This window comes from Dipodomys ordii, unplaced genomic scaffold, assembly GCF_000151885.1.
Source record: "Dipodomys ordii isolate 6190 unplaced genomic scaffold, Dord_2.0 Scaffold67, whole genome shotgun sequence".
Taxonomy (NCBI): Eukaryota; Metazoa; Chordata; class Mammalia; order Rodentia; family Heteromyidae; genus Dipodomys; species Dipodomys ordii.
This window is the reverse complement of record NW_012267283.1, coordinates 5,611,214-5,628,295: the sequence shown is the minus strand read 5'-3', so window position 1 is coordinate 5,628,295 and position 17,082 is coordinate 5,611,214. Positions and strand designations below refer to the sequence as shown.

Sequence of the window (17,082 nt, the reverse complement as noted above, 5' to 3'; positions counted from 1 at the left end):
TCCTAAATCTGCATTGAGAACATCTGACATATGGCAGGTTCTTGGCGAACATGATAGCAACCAGGCATCTTTCTTATGAGGGGCTGGCCTGCAGGACCCTTTGTCTTTCTTTTTTTTGTTTTGTTTTTTATTGTGAAAATACTGTACAAAGGGGTTACAGTTACATGAGCAAGGTAGTGAGTACATTTCTTATCCAGCATTGTTGCCTCCTCTGTTTTTCCCCTACCATCCCTTCCCTCCCATCTCCTCAGCTTCACCCCCCTCATCCCCACCCCTGCCTAAATTGTAAAGTTTGTTTTTTGACATAGCGTCTTGTACATCTCATTGTTACAATGGGTCCACCTGTATCCCTATTTAAACATCTTGTTTTTTCCCTTCCCCTCCCCAAATTATACCAACATCAAATACAGTGAAAACAGGGGTTATACCGTGGGGGAGGGACATACAAAGCAACCAAAAAAATCACATGGTACCTTATAAATATGTTAGAAACAATAGCAAGAAAGAAAAAAAACCACTTGTATCCCTATCTTGGGGTTCATTTTGTTTAACATCATCTTATCTGAGCTTTTCTGCTTGTCCCCTTTGTATTTCTCGGCAGCTTGGACATGACCAGGAAGATCTTCACAAATACCAGGGAGCGGTGGAGACAGCAGAATGTGAACAGCGCCTTTGCCAAGCTAAGGAAGCTCATCCCCACTCATCCTCCAGACAAAAAACTGAGCAAAAACGAAACCCTTCGCCTAGCCATGAGGTATATCAACTTCTTGGTCAAGGTGTTAGGGGAGCAAAGCCTCCAGCAAACAACAATGGCTGAGCAGGAGGATATCCTGGGGATCTTCCCCCAGGCTCCCCACCTGTCAGGCCTGGAGGACAGGACCCTACTCGATGGCTACCGTGTTTCTTCACCTGGCCCAAGTCACTATGTTCCGTAGTGTGGCTTTAGCTGTCATCCTCTAGCGCAGTTTGGGTTTAGAAGTCACCTGCTGTGGACAGAGGTTCATGTCTCAGCATTAGCCCGATGAATATCTTGGGAGGCAGGATGTAAGGACACTTTAGGGAGCTGCAAAGAGGCTTGGAGAGTTGTTGTCCTGGAGCCTACACTCCCCAAGATTTCAGGCAGAACTTCCTGCTTCTGATGGGTTTATGAATCCAAGTTCTGCAAAACTAGTTTGAATAAAAACCTGAAAGTGTGAAAACCATTATTTTACTCAAAAAGTTTTCAGTAACAGGAGAGGGGGTTTTTGTATACCAAATCACAGATGAATAACCAGAATGTTTTTGTCAGAAGAAATTTAAAAGACATATTTTATCAAAAGCAAGTAAACATTATTGATGATGAATGAAAAGGAGGAATGAAAAGTGATTGATGGGTAAAAAGATAACCTCTGCAGAATCAACCCAGGAGACCTGTGGGAAAATCTGAGGAAGAAAGTCCCTCTGAAGGAGTAAGAATTACATGTGTGAGGAAGAGCTCTGTATCCTTGAAACTCTACAGAAGTATGAGGTGTTACTTGTGTTGAACCATTTATAATATCTCCAAAGCCAAATGCATTACACCTGTGAAAGATAGAGACTCGGTAATTTATGGATGAGAGTTCATGGATTTCTTAAGAAAAGAAAGTCAATTAAAATAAGTTAGCAAACCTTTTAGTTTCACACATGTTAGGAATTAAAGCATTTAGCTCAGCCTGAGAACCTGCCGTCTTAAGACCTGTAAAATTCAATTACAATTATGAAAACCCAAACATTAGCATTTAACAACACATTTAGCAAAGAGCTTAGCTTAAACAAAACACTTAAGAGTAAACAATAGAAATGTAATACCAGACTCTAATGAGCTAATACATTTGTTCTTTCCCTTCCCTGACATAGAACATTAACTCAATCTTAAGCTGGGAGCAGAGGAATACCCAACAAGTCAATGCAGTGGCATTTACATAGTACATCACCACATTCCATCATGATGATACTTGGACTCAGATACAAATCATCCAGAATACAATAAGGTCATTTTATGTCTCCGGGCCATTTTATTTCTCCAAAGTTCTGGACTATTACATGGGTTTTAAAATCTTCGGAGCTGTATGGTTAGGAATTTCTAGTGCATATACCGAGGAATTTAAATCTCCTGCCACTCTAGAAGAATTTTATTTATGAGAGGTTGAAATGAGGCCCCTTATTTTTGTGGTGAGAAGAAAGCCGGTCAAGTCTTTCACAATTTCACACCCCCCCCCCCAATCCCATAGCCAGGTTTTCGTGTCATGGAGGTCTGTCCAGCCTTTGCATTTGTGACACAAGTTTATTTGAGCCAGCAAGCTTTCCTTCTAGGTTCTTTATTTAACCTGCATTCAATAAGCTTCTCCACGGAACCAGTAAAGTTCAGGAAAACATAGGCAGAGACAAAGGGATTTATTCTTCCCCAAAATGTGCCTTTCTTTCTCCCAGCTTCTTTTCTCATCAGCCATCCTCCGAATTACTAGGTGATAGTTTATTTCAAAGTTTTGATCACAGTGGTCAGTTGGGTAACATTACCCTCTCATCCAGCATTAAATCACCCTTGACAGTATTTTTATAGTAGCTGCAGTTGAACATGTTGCTGAGAAAAGCCCAGAACATCTGTGTGCCTGAACATAGCATTCTGCTACTCAACCAGAATGAGTTCATGCCCCCACTGCTGGTCTCTGCGCCCAAAGAACATCTTCCCACACACATGTAACAGACCCTCAAAAGCCACAAGGTGACTGAGCTATCATCACCCTACATTAAAGGGACAATTGTTTAAAGAAATCCAGCAGTAAAACCTGTTATAAATGAATACACCCTTACAATGTTACTCTAAGTTATTTACCTCTTAAGATATTTATTTTGTCATCTTGGACTTTTGTGTATCACGTAGTAAATGAAAGTGACTGTCAAAAAAAAAAATTGTGGAGCTGGGAAGGTGACTCAGTGGTAGAGTGCTTGCCTTGCATGCATGAGGCCCTGGGTTTGACTCCTCAGTACCACATAAGCAGAAAAAGTCAGAAGTGGCTCTGTGGCTCAACTGGTAGAGCATTAGCCTTGAGCTGAAGAGCTGAGGGACAGTGCCCAGGCCCAGAGTTCAGGCACCATGACCAACAAAAAAAAATTGTCATCACAGGTGAACTAAAACCTTGACAATGTATGTCTAAGACTGGAAGCTAATTCAAAAACTACTCTAACACCTTCTTTGGTATCTGTATTTAAGGCTCAGTGGTTACATTAGTAAGAATTTACAGTTCAAATGCATTATAATTCACTCGGTGGCACATCTGTTTATGGGTCATTTGAATCCAGCAGAAAAGTTTACACTAACTGTCTAGCCTGGTACTTGAACAGAAGTGAGTGATCTGTTATGGACAATAGTGGACATGATCAGAAAGCAGGAATAAGCTTAACCATTGATGTATATTGACAATTTGCTTGGTTAGATCAACTCTTCTCATTGTTACAAAGGAGAGAACAGATCTAGAGGGTTTTGAAGTGGAAGCCCAGGTCACAGAGGCTAGGTCTCCTCACCCTAGATCCAGTCTTTCCACAGCTCTGATCAGCTGCCAAATATTTTGGAATTGAAAATGAACAAGTGTCTTATAATTTTGCTCTCACTTTTCCAAAAACTTTCAGTATTCTTCATATGGCTTTTTATTGAAATGGAATTTATTGTGCTGTGTAGAGCATGAGTAGATTGATCAGCCAAAGATTTTTATTTGTCCATGTGTTTTGTAAGTTTTTAACCACGGATTATTATTGAATATTTAACATTAATTTATTACCAATAAATATTTAAGAAAAGAGATGGTTGTTTCTTTTTTATTTCTTCTTTCCTTCCTTCCTTCCTTCCTTCCTTTCTTTCTTTCTTCCTTTCTTTTCTTTCTTTCTTTCGTTTTTTGTTTATTGGTTGTGGGGCTTGAACTTAGGGCCTACGTGCTGTCCCTGAGCTTTTTTGCTCAAGGTTAGCACTCTACCACTTTGAACCACAGTACCACTTCCGTTTTTCTGGTGGTTTATTGGATAAGAGTCTCAGACTTTCCTGCCCTGGCTGGCTTTGAACCCTGATCATCAGATCTCAGCCTACTGAGTGGCCTACTGGTAGCTACCGACATGAGCTGAATAATTTTATAAATTTACTGGACATATCTACCTCCTCTAATTGTGTAGTTACTAATCTGTAGTTACTAATCTCCCATTCCCTGTTTTCCAGGGCTCTTAGCTTTTTCTCTTTCTCATTCCCACTGGCACACAGCTTCCTAATTGTCCTTCTAAAATCACAGTTGTGGTCAAATCAATTCCACCAGACTGAGACAAGTACCATACTGCAACAACGTAGGTTATCTGCAGCCAGGATCCAGCATACCTTTCTCTTTACCTTTCATAAGTCCTACCTGTATTGTCCCATGCCAAGAAAATTACTTGGCCTGCTTATCCCCAAATGTACCCCTTTCCCTACTTCTGACTTTACTGTTATGTCCAAATGCTTGGGTAATATTTCCATTCTCACTTCTTTAACTTACCCTTCTACCTGCCCTAAATCATTCAGATACTTCATAGGTGATCTGAAACACACACACACACACACACGCACACACACACACACACACGCACACACACACGACCCTAGATGTCTACTCTTCAATCTATTCTTCTCTTGCTTAGATTCCCGTATTGGTCTTATGACCCTATTTCTTCTACCACTTTGGGACAGGGATAGTTTCTAATGTAATTCCCACCACAGCCATGCAAATCGCTCCTGCTTCAAAATATACAAGATTCTTTGTTAATAGTACTCTTTTGGCTTCCTCTAAAAAATGGCTAGTCATCCTGAATAGGCTGAATTTTCCTGAGAAACCAAAGCCCTGATGTTCTTAAAAGCTTGTTTCCCATAATTCTTATTCAAGAATACCCATTATAGGGCCTGCCTTATGAAATCCAGCATCTAAGAATGGCTGGGATGGCCAAAATAGTACAAGTTATGCACAACTGGCCTTGTCAAAGGCAGAAGATGAAAGGGACTTGAGAGAATGGACAGCTTAACTGCTGACCTGCAGGCCAAAGGTCAGTCAAAAGTCACATCCTTAGATTAAAAGGTCAAAGATAGGGAGGGGGTCTGAAAGTCCAATGGCAATGCAAAGTGAGGGATTTAAAGCAGGTGTTAGGAGAAGGAAAGGAATGCCAAATAATCAATGTCCCTAAAGGATTAGAGGAGGCAGAGGGGGTGGGCAAGTTCTGTGTGTATGTCTACTGTGCCTGTTATTAAAAAGCAAGAAGACTTAGCATTTTGTTTCCTTTTTATTGCAAATATATTACAAATTCTGAACAACACTAGTTTTTTGTGTAAAGTTTATAACACCGATTTTAAGAATTCAATATTTTTATTTACTTATTTACTTTTTGTCGGTCGTGGGGCCTGAACTCTGGGCCTGGATGCTGTCCCTCAGCTCTTTAGCGCAAGGCTAGTGCTCTACCACTTGAGCCATAGCACCACTAATGGCTTTTTCTGCATATGTAGTGCTTCTGCATATGAAGAGTAGAACCCAGGGCCTCATGCATGCAAGAAGGCAAGCACTCTACCACTGAGCCACCTTCCCAGCCCAAGAATTTAATTTTTCAAGCTCAACATATCCCTGATAGACTAAAGAAGGAAACTAATGAATTGTCTTTTATTGATAAATTTACAAATGCTGTAGGATATAGTCAGTGGGATCTCATTCCTCTCAGGAACCTAACAGGAAGTAAGAATCAGAACGCCAAGTATGGTGGCTCATGCCTATAACCCCAACTACTTGGGAGATGGGGATCAGAAGGGATCATAGTTTGAGATCAGCCTGGTGAGACTCCCATTTCAACAAATAAGCCAAACATACAGATATGTACCTGCAATCCCTGTAATACAGGAGTCCATAGGTGAGGAGGATCACAGTTTGAGGCTGGTCCCTGGGCAAAAGGTGACACCCTATCTGAAAGATAACTAAAGCCTAAAATGCTGAGGTTCTGGCTCAAGTGGTGTAGAGTGTCCTTAATCTTGAGGAAGTGTCCTTAATGGACACTAAACTGCAATGAGACAAACCCCAGAGATGCCCCTTTCTCTTTGATGGACTGAGGATTGGTGACATTCTGGACAAGCCTGGATCCATGTCCAGCTTCTTCTTTCCTTGTCCTTTTCCTTTTTCTTTCTTTCTTTCCTTATATGTGGCAGAATTAGGATTTGAATTTATGGCCTTGGGCTTGCTAGGCTGACGATCTACCATTTGAGCCACACCTCAGCCCTACTTTTTGGTGGTGATTTTGGAGATGAAGTCTAGCTTTTCTGCCCAGTCTGGCCTTGATCCATATTGAGATTTTAAGCATTGTATGAGAGTATAACCCAAAGTGTTCTGTCCCTAGATGAGTGCATTTTACAAAGGGGAGGAAGAGAGTAGCTGAGGACAAAACAATCAGTGTTTGCCAAATTGGGACCAGAGTCTTTTAAAAACCAGTTCTTTTCTTTCTTTCTTTTTTGAGCCCTCTGTGCTTTCTGTATTTGTGCCCTGGGAAAATGTATTATACTTGAGTATAAAAATGCTTTCAGAAGACAGTCACGTTTATACTTGGTAAACGAGATTTTTGAACAAAACCTTAAAGGTGTACAATGATGACAAATGTAAATTGGTGTGATTCTAAAGTTACTCTCCAAGGAAAAATAATTGAGAAGTGATACTGGAATTCATTACAGTAGCATTTTTCTTTTAAAAATATTTGGAGAAAATTCAGAGAGAATCAAAATTCTATTGATTCTGCATATATTGAAATCTTGCTTCAATCCTTTATCCATCCACCAAACCTTTACCCCTCCTCTTCAGTCTTTTTTGCAAATGCAACTGTACTTTCTAATTTTTCCTCTTTCTTAAACTCATTTTCTCTCTCTCTTTCTCTCTTTCTCACACACACACACACACACACACACACACACACACACACCTATACACACACATATACTATGGATGGAATTTATTGTCTTGAACCACTAGAGTCGGGCCTTTTGTATTTTTGTACTTGAGATAGGGTCTCCTTAACTATGTTTGGCCTCAAATTTATCATTCTCCTACCTCTGCTGCCAGAGTAGCTGAGATTACATGTGGACACCAATGTGCTCAGCTTTCTTCTTTTATTTTCTTAACATTATACCTAGAGACAGTCTTAAAATCTAGATTACTCTCTCATTCTTTTTTATCGCCTGCCTAGCATCGGGTGAATGTGCCACACTTAGCCAGTCCTTCACTGAGAAGCACTTAGTATGTCTCCAGGTTTGCAGATACTGATACCCTTGAGTTCCTGAGCTTAAAGCTACTGTACATAGGTAACTTGATGCATTCTTAGCAAAGAGGGCATTCTTATTTACACATGAATTTACCTACACAGTATGTTGACAATTGCTGGGATACTTTCCAGTCTGAGAAGTGACGATGTTATCTCACTGTGGTTTTTTTTGTGTTTTTTTTTTTTGGTTGTGGGCTTAAACTCTGGGCCTGGGCACTGTCCCTCAGCTCTTCAGCTCAAGGCTAGCGCTCTACCACTTAAGCCACAGTGCCACTTCTGACTTTTTCTATTTATGTGGTGCTGAGGAATTGAACCCAGGGCCTCATGCATGCGAGGCAAGCACTCTACCACCGAGCCACCTTCTCAGTCCCCTCACTTTGCTTTTAATCTGCATTTTTCTTTTTATGTGTAAGGTTGGCACCGTATTTTTTAAGTCATATGTATTTTCATTTCTGCAGACTTAGCTGTCCTTAGATGTCCTTTGTCTTTTCCTCTGTTTGGTTGTTTGTCTTTTACTTCCTAATTTTCTAAAAGTCCTTCATATATGAAAGAGATTAACACTTTTTCTATAACATGAGTTATGACGTATTGCATTTGTCTTAGAGCTTTGTTTATAGTGCTCCTTTGCCATATATAATAATTTGATTTTAATGTATCAATTTAATGGTTCCATATTTTGAGCCAGAGTTAGAAAGCTTTCTTTCATTCTGAGGATTTTGTGCCTTTCGATTCATTTTAAAACCTTGTGAGACTCCATCCTTGAAGCAAAACACTGGGGTGGGCCTGGTGCGGAATGTATTCTCTCCTTTAAGAAGAAGAGCTTATTGAGAAATGGAAAAATTAAATCTCTCACTAAACTCTAAATATGGCTCCACCTAGAGGCCTTTCAAACACATAACTCCCTGATGTTCTGACACAAGGAAGAGGAAAGACAGAGTCCACTAGGCCCGAGATAGATCCAGCTCTTCTACTCCGATCCTTCGCTTATCCAACTGACAAAATACACACTTCTGGACTAGATGAAAAAGAAACATCCGCAAGGGAGGGAGAAACAAAAACAAACAAAATGTGTGTTCATTTCCATTGCTTTGACAAAATTCCTAAGATAACTGGAAGAAGGAGGGATCTATTTTGGCAAATGGTTTTTAGGGTGACATTTTAAAGTGCTTTTAAAGACTGTGGTAAAACAGAATATCACCAGGAGCTCTTGGCAGATGAAACTTTCTACCTTGTCATGACCAGGAAGCAAAAAAAGCAGAAGATGGCATTAGAGCTTAACTTCTCTCCAAAAGCATGCCCCACTGGCATGACTTAACCAGGCCCCCTTTGTAAATGGGAAGAGAAAGCCCCTGAATTGAGGTCTACATTCTGTCTTTAAGAGTAAAAACTTCCTAGCCAGGCAAGCAAGTTGTTACATACCTGTAGGTGAAGTAGGATGATGAGTTGAAGCCCAGGACTTCAGGATCAACCTGAACCCCATGTTAAAATAGAAACTTCCTGTGAAAGAAATACTGTAAACTGGGGCTGGGAAGGTGGCTCAGTGGTAGAGCACTTGCCTTGCATGCATGAGGCCCTGGGTTCGATTCCTCAGCACCACATAAGCAAAAAGAAGAAAGCCGGAAGTGGCGCTGTGGCTCAAGTGGTAGAGTTAGCACTCTACCAATACTCTCTTCAGCCTTGAGCTGAAGAGCTGAGGGACAGCATCCAGTTCCAGAGTTCAGGCCCCATGACCAGATTCCCCCCCTCCCCCCCCAAAAAAAAGAAATACTGTAAACTGGCACTGGTTGAAAGTTTTTTTTTTGTTTTAATGAAATAAGAAAATAACAAAAACCTCTTTAGTTTGGTGGGTGATCTAGATTTTTCTATCAGAAGAATTTTTAATTTTTTTATTTTTGTATATGTGTCAGTCTGAAGGTTTGAACTCAGGGCCCAGCATTCTTGTTGTGCTTTTTCAGTCAAGGCTGACACTGTACCACTGGAGCCATACCTCCACTTCCAGCTTTTTGAGGGTTAATTGGAGATGAGTCTCACAGACTTTTCCTGACTGAGCTGGCTTTGAACTTTCTCAGCTTCCAGACTCCTGAGTAATTAGGATTGTAAGCATGAGCTATCAGCACCTGGGTCTATCAGAATAATTTTAGGTGAAGAAAACATTTTCCAGAAGCGATGAGGTTCCCCGGCACTCAGGGTTTAAATTACACTGACTGGCACTCAGGAAGTTATCTCTACAGCAAAGAGCCTTCTCCATATGGAGGTGATTCCTTCTCTTTTGCTCCTGATCTTAACTGCCAATCATGTGATACGCCAGGCACATTTGGATTGCTGTCTAAGAATCATACAAACTGGTACAGGTGGTGCTCAGCCACCAACAAGTATGTCTCCAAACTCCTCTGAATTTGTAAGAGGAAAAACCTTTCTTCCACTAAGAGGTTTAAAAAAAAAACCAGTTGTGGCTGGGGAGGTGGCTGAGTGGTAGAGTGCTTGATTTGCATGCATGATGCCCTGGGTTGAATTCCTCTGGTTATATGAACAGAAAAGACTGGAAGTGGTGCTGTGGCTCCAGTGGTAGAGTGCTAGCCTTGAGCAAAAGAAGCTCAGGAACATAGTGCCCAGGCCCTGAATTCAAGCACCAGGACTGGCCAAAAGAAATAAACAAACAAAATAAAAAAATTCATTGAAAAAAAATCAGTTGCTTGAAATGTAACATTTATTCACATATACGTGCAGTGTATATTAGCAACCCTGAAGAGTAGGGGTGGCTCTGGGGTGGCTCACACCTGCAATCCTTAAGAGAGCCCACCCTCCTCCAAAGGTTTGCATGGGGAAGCCTTGGTCCCCCGCTGGTAGCATGACTGGGAGGTGGTAGAAGTTTTACGCAGGGGGCCTGGTTGAAATATTGAGCTCTACCTCCATCTTCTCTTGCTTTTTTCTTCCTGGTCACAGCAAGGTGTAAGGTTTCCTCTGCCATGAGCTCCTGGTGATATTCTGTCTTACCACATTTATTCACATATAAGCTCTCACTTATATGAGGCTCGAAGCTGAGAATGGCAGTTCAAAGCCAGCTCAGTCAGGAAAAGTCTGTGAGACTCATCTCCAATTAACCATCAAAAAGCTGGAAGTGGAGGTGTGGTTTCAGTGGTACAGGTCAGCCATGAGTGCATTTTTTTTCAATATAATGCAAACTGCAATTATACTATCTATGTTAAATTCACACGCCATCAAAAAATTCCCTGTCCTTCCTCTATTACATTGTCATTGTCTTTTGTGGTTGTAAGTACAAATTTCCTGAAGGCCTAAAACAAACACCACTACCTAGCTGTATGTGTGCTTGTGTGTGTGTGTTCCAGAAATAAAGAAAACATACAAAAGTTCAATTCAGAAAGTCCTGAAGTCAAACATCCAATGGACTTTATTCTCTACAAGCAAACCCCTTATCAGTCTCTTGCAGAGATTCGAAGACCTTATCTCAATAGTCCAGATTATGAGGCTGACCACTCTCAATGCTGAGTAGGAATCAAATGGACATTCTCTACTGTCAGCCACCCCTGCTTTGCCAATCCAGATAAATCAATTAATGGGATGCAGAGCTGCTGTTTTGCCTTTCTCTTCCCCATGCTTACCTCCCTGAGCTCTCCCAGACCCCTTACTCCCCTGTTTAATACCATCTAAGAGTCCTTATTTATAAGAGGGCTACGCAGGTGCAGGCATTCAGGCCTGGGTAGCACAGGGGCACTGGTCCACCCCCCTCCAATCCTCCAGGCTCCTCTCTTTTGTGAGACACTTTTCTTCTCTCTGCCTTTCAGACCAAAGACGCCCCTCAGCAGCTTCATCTAATCGGATTATGCTAATTTGTACTTCATGAACCTAAACAGCATAACCAGATCTGCAGAGGGCTAAGGCCAGGAAGAGAGGGACAATGATTTTGTCACTAAACCTACCCCCCAAAAGTGAAGAAAAGAATGTAGATCCTGTGTTCAGCCGCGCAAAGCTGCTCCTCTGGGAAGTCCACAGAGCTCTTGACAATTTAGAGTGCCCAGGAGCGCCAGTGTTTGGATAAACAGGGCAGAGCAAGGACCACAGTGAGGGCACTGTTTCTCCACCTAGTGAAATAAGACTCCTTGTCATCCTCCTTCCCAATTTGTTTGTATTGGCTCTCTTAGCTAATCAATACATAACATTTGGAACCAGAAGCTATGTGGTAAAAGTCCACTAATAGTATTTTTGGCAACTATTGAGGCAGGATAGCTAGGAGAAAGTGACAGAGGAATTAGAAAATATATCAGAGATGAAGCTGTATTCAGGTGCTGTGACAGAACCAGAAAATGAGGCCAAAAAATCGCTAGAACAGGTAGGAATTTAAATAATTGGGTCCCAAACCAGGAAGGTTTGCACATCTGTCACCAGGAAGAGGACCTTAAAAGGACCACAAAGAACAGACACCACGTCACAGGACCCTTGGATTGTAAGGTCAGTTCAGACCCATTCACTCCCAGTGTGGGTGTAGTATTAAATCAGGTTAATTGAAAAGGTCCTAGGTGACCATGCATCCAGGTGACCACTTTTGAACTAGAAATCCCTAATCCTCCTAGGGAACATAAATAGCCTTGGATAAAGACCTCGCCCACTGCTTCTACCTTCTGACTGCTGGTCAGAAGATGTCTCTTCCCTTCTCTCTGTTAGGGAACTGAGTCATGAGGGTATTAGAATGAAGAAAGAGCAGAAAACAAGTTCAATAGACCAGATCACCTTTACTGGAAAGTTGAAGAGGGAAGCCATGGTGACCTGTGGAGAGTAGGGAGTGCTGAGGGTCAGGGGTGAAGGGACTTGAGTAGGGTAAATATGGCAGGAGGGTACAAAAAGTTTCAGGATAGGTGTTGCACATGAGTGGTTTTGGCCTGAAGCACTGTACACAGGCCTAGTTCCTGGAGCCTACTGGGCAAACCCACGGAACAGGTCCCAGGTCAGCCAAGTGTGGCCCTCCTCAGGGAACTCAGGCACCTGTGACCTGCGGGGAGGGGAGACGGAGAGGGAGTGGACATTTGGGGGGATTACAGATGACTATTACTCTCTGTCTTTCCTTTCTCCTGCTCTGTCTTCCTAAGCTAACTAGAAATGGGACTTTGTGTGCCTCTTCATGGGTTATTTTGAAATGCATTTTGCTATTATTCCAAGTTCCTGAGAGGCTGAAATTTGAGTTGAGTTTTTTTCTATTCTATTGGAGAAAGCCCTTTTTGGAATACCCTCTGGATGACATTGCTATCCAACAAGGATGACACTAGCTGCTCTGGATGGGTGAGGGTGTCTGAGATGAGTTCATTGTTGACCCTCAGAACATATATTCTGGTCAGAAAAAAAAACAACTTCCAGGTGCAGAAATCAGAAAACAGATCAATGAGGTGATTATAATTCCTCTCTTCCATGTGGGTTGACTCTGCTAGTCAACTTCCACAACCTCCCATAGATTTTGGAAAGATGATAATTTTTGTACATATAGAGCTTTACATTTGACCAGAATACACAGCATAAGTAAATAACTTATTTTTTTGGGGGGGGTCAGGTTGTGGGGCCTGAACTCTGGGCCTGGGCGCTGTCCCTCAGCTCTTCAGCTCAAGGCTAGCGCTCTACCACTTAAGCCACAGCGCCACTTCTGGCTTTTTTTCTTTTTTCTTATGTGGTGCTGAGGAATCAAACCCAGGGCCTCATGCATGCAAGGCAAGCACTCTACCACTGAGCCACCTTCCCAGCCCCATAACTTTTTTTTTTTTTAATAACAGACTGTGTTATAAAACTGGTAGGTTGTGTTTTCACTGTATATGATTCTGGTGCCCTGCATTATGTATATACATTTTTCTAATTTGGGGAAGGGAAATAACAAAATGCTGAAATAAGGATACAGGTTGACCCATTGTAGCAATGAGATGTACAAGACATTGCTGAAAACAAACTTTACAACTTGGAAGGTGGGGGGGAGGAGTTGGAGAGGTGGGGAGGGAAGGGATGCTAAGGGAAAAAACAAAGGAGGAGGTAACAATGCTCAATAGGAAATGTACTCATTACTTTACTTGTGTAACTGCACCCCCTCTGTACAGTATTTTTACAATAAAAATATATATACACAAACCCTGACAGGTTGAGGATGTAGCTCAGAGGGAAAGTATATCCTCAGCATGCATGAAGCTCTAGGTTCAGCACCCAGCACCTCAATGAAGTAAAATAAAACTGGTGTTTTCAAGCCTGTATTTTCAAGTATTGAAACAGACTCAAGATGTCACAAAGCTCATCCAAGGGGAATACTCCAGTTACTAACAGAGCTTCTGATTCTAAATCCCTTGCTCCCAACACACTCACAGTATGCTCCGCACATAAGGCTAGAAGGGACCTTAGGTCAGCAAATATATATATATATATATATATATATATATATATATTTGAAAGGACCATACACAAAATTATATATATATATATATATATATATATATTACTTTAACAGCCTTTTACAAGGTCTTTATGCATTCATATGAAATTGGGAAAACTAATTTGAATTGCCAAATATGTAACTGAAATTGTTCAGCTGGAATGATGTAGACAAGTCTTTGATAAACCTCAGCTCATATTTAGCCTGGAAATTTCCACATGGCTATACCAATTAATGTTTCATCTCTTGGTCAAGACATTAATAAACACTCTGAATTGATGTCTCCCACTCATCCTGCTGTCTGTCCCTCTTCCCCTTTACTGCTTTGGCTGATTGGCACTCAGCGTTTTGCTAATTAGATTCTAAGCTGGTTTTCCCCTGGGGTGATAAAGCCTCAGCAGTTGGAGATACCTTCCCTGGAGACTGCTACACACCTGTCCCTGTCACAGCTCACAGAGGAACTGTTTCTCCTTTTCCAGAGCTCTCATTCCCTCAGGGATCTTTCACTGAGTTCCTGTGTCTGATCTGAGAGACCCTTGTAATTCACAGTTCATTTACAGAGCTGAAAAGACTAACTATCTGGAAATTAATGAATGATGGAGGCCTTCTCAGTCACTGCTCCCTCATTGAACACAGACGCCTCCCCCACAGCCCCCCTCCCCCAACAGGATAAATACAGAATAACAGTCTTGCAATGACAGTCCCATGGTGAGAAGAAAAGTGTATTTCATTTCTGCTCTTATTCTTTTCCTTACCCCTCTTTTTAAAGCTTAAAAACATTCTTGTAATTTTATACCTTCAGATTCTGGTTTGAAATGAGGACTGGAATTGCAGAGGGTCAAAGATGTAAGATTTCAAATGATCCTAAATAAATCCTTACCATAAGCCTGGCCTCTTCAACTTACAGTTGATGGGGAGAGGTCTATATATAAAATGTTTCCACTTGTAGCTTAGTTTCCTTACATGGTTGACCACTTTAGGTCAATTCAGACTTTGTTTTCTGCTACTAGTCTAAGATCCAGCAATCTAAAGAATAGTAAGCATTTAAAGAACTTGAACTCATCATTGGTTTTGCTGTGGATCGTTTTCTTTTGCTGATTTAATGTTGCCCCACCCGCTCTGAGCGCTCCCTCCACTTCTTTTTGTCAAATGCTCATCATAAACTAAGAGCTGGGAGTTGATGGGGATGACGTGCAGTCACGGGAGTTTGATAAATTAATTGCTTTGACTAAATTCAAATCAATTATCACAGACATAGCACTGTGAGAAGGATGTTTCTTTACAAGAGCAATAATGATACAGGTTTTTCTAACCTAGAAGCTTAAAGGCGAGGGAAAAAAACAAAATGCTTAAATAGAGATACAGGTTGACCCATTATAACAAAGAGATGTACAAAACACTATGTTGAAAACGAACTTTACAACTTGTGGGGGGGGAGGGGGAATTTGGGAAGGAGAGGAGGGAAGGGATGGTAGGGGAAAAACAAAGGAGGGGGTACTCATTACCTTACTCATGTAACCCCTCTTTACAGTATTTTGACAATAAAAAAGACTGCATATTGAAATAAACAACCTTGTTGAATAGAAAATGTTCATGTTATATATAAGGTGTCATAAGACTAGAAAAATTATTGTTGAATTAATTATGGCTGAATTAATTCGGGCAGTTGTGCACACCTTAGGATTCCCCAAAGCCAGAAGCTAGTGAGTATTAAGTAGAGAATATGATGTGATTGATTTCCCCATCCCAGTTATCCTGCAGAATGTAGTATCTAAGAGCTGCTACTACTGAGAAAAAAAAAAAAAAAAACAACTAAAGACCAAACACAAAATGTTAAAAGTGCGGAGTATTAAAACTCAAGTTTGAATAGCTTTGGGTATTTGCATAGGATCCGTTTCTAGGGTAGCACAAAGGAAATCACAAAACACAAATGCAGCACTGGTAGCTCACACCTGCAACCCTAGCTCCTTGGGAGGCTGAGACTAGAAGGATCACAGCTTGAGGCCCAACTGGGCACACATGCATGATCCCTTCTCCACGGCTCGCAACTGTTATCCTAGCTATGTGGGGGGCAGAGATGGAGAGTATGGAACCTTCTAGGGCAGCCAGGGTGGAACACTCCAGGAGACTCTCAATGGAAGCCGATTCACAGTCCTGTCATCCTACCTAAGTGGGAAGTGAAAAACCAGATGATCTCATTCTAGGCATGAGCCTAGGCAATTAGTAGTAAAATACCTACTTAGGAAGTCCAAGGCCCTGAGTTCAAACCACAGCACTGTCACCACACCCAAAAGGAATCAAAGTTCATTATCCTATCTGGTTAACAAATCTATTTGCTAACGAGTGATGATAAGATCTAGTGATTTAGTGGGACTTACAAAAGGGACTCCAAAGTATCACACTTTGGCATACTATTTTGTGTTAAAAGATGTTGGAAACTCTCAAATGCAAGATCTCTCTGGTCTCCTCCTGGCCTTCTTGCCTCTTGCTTCTCCTTCCATGTGGTAACAAACCAGAATTCCTCCTCTCCAAGAGCAATCATAGACCAGACTTCTTCTCCCTCCTTTTATCCTTCCCCCACCACACAAGCCATAACACTTAGAAAAGCCATTCTCTCTCTTCTCCCTCCAGGAAGATCCCATTCCAGAGCGAACCTGTCCATACCCTGGAGGAAGGAAAGTTACACAGAGAAGTCAAGGATAATCTGAACACAGATATCACAGGCCTTGATGGATATACTCCTGGGCCTATTAGTGACATAACATCAAGTCCTTTTGTCTAATCATAGTTCTTCATCAGTGGCTAGTCCTTATCAAACTTAAGCATAGACCTGGACAGCTTTCCTAGGGTCTTTGGGTTTTCATCACTGCACGCTCTTGTAAATTAAATTAAGCATTGATTAAATTTGTTAAGCATGTCTCTTCTTAATCTTTTCTTTTCTTTTCTTGTTTACAGGCATGTTGGTCATAATCCTTATGCAGGCAAGGAAAGGTATCACACCTTTCTGCCCCATTCAGTGTATTGAAGCTTCTTCTATACAAAGATATGGGGTCTTATCTCTGTGACTGTGTCAGTATACACAAAGACCCAACTCAGAACAGTGCGCAACCCTGGCTTCCCACCTTGGCATTCCTTTTCTCCTCTTGAAGCCAGGTTTCCAGCCTGAGTCATAGCTGGTCTTTGGACTTTGTGTGAAGGTAGTTGTGGAAACATGTCATATGACAAGGTAAGGAGGGGGTTGGAAACAAACGTGTTTTATTCTTTGACCATTTCCCCAACCCTCAATTCGAATCCACTGAACACAGCAATTATCCTGATAGCAGTGAGAGTCTTTGAGTTCTTCATCATTCTGA

The 17,082-nt window shown here is 41.4% G+C and overlaps 1 protein-coding gene across 1 annotated transcript; it reads left to right on the top strand.

Annotated features, from left to right (window-relative positions):
- The first annotated feature begins 606 nt into the window (after positions 1-606).
- Tal2 (T-cell acute lymphocytic leukemia 2) lies at positions 607-938 on the top strand. Its single transcript, XM_013023279.1, has one exon. It carries the CDS (start codon positions 609-611, stop codon positions 933-935), a length of 327 nt encoding a protein of 108 aa, XP_012878733.1. The 5' UTR covers positions 607-608; the 3' UTR covers positions 936-938.
- Positions 939-17,082: the final 16,144 nt, after the last annotated feature.

Bases quoted from the DNA above. Each gene is read 5' to 3' on its own strand.
- Tal2 (XM_013023279.1), top strand. From the start codon at position 609: ATGACCAGGAAGATCTTCACAAATACCAGGGAGCGGTGGAGACAGCAG.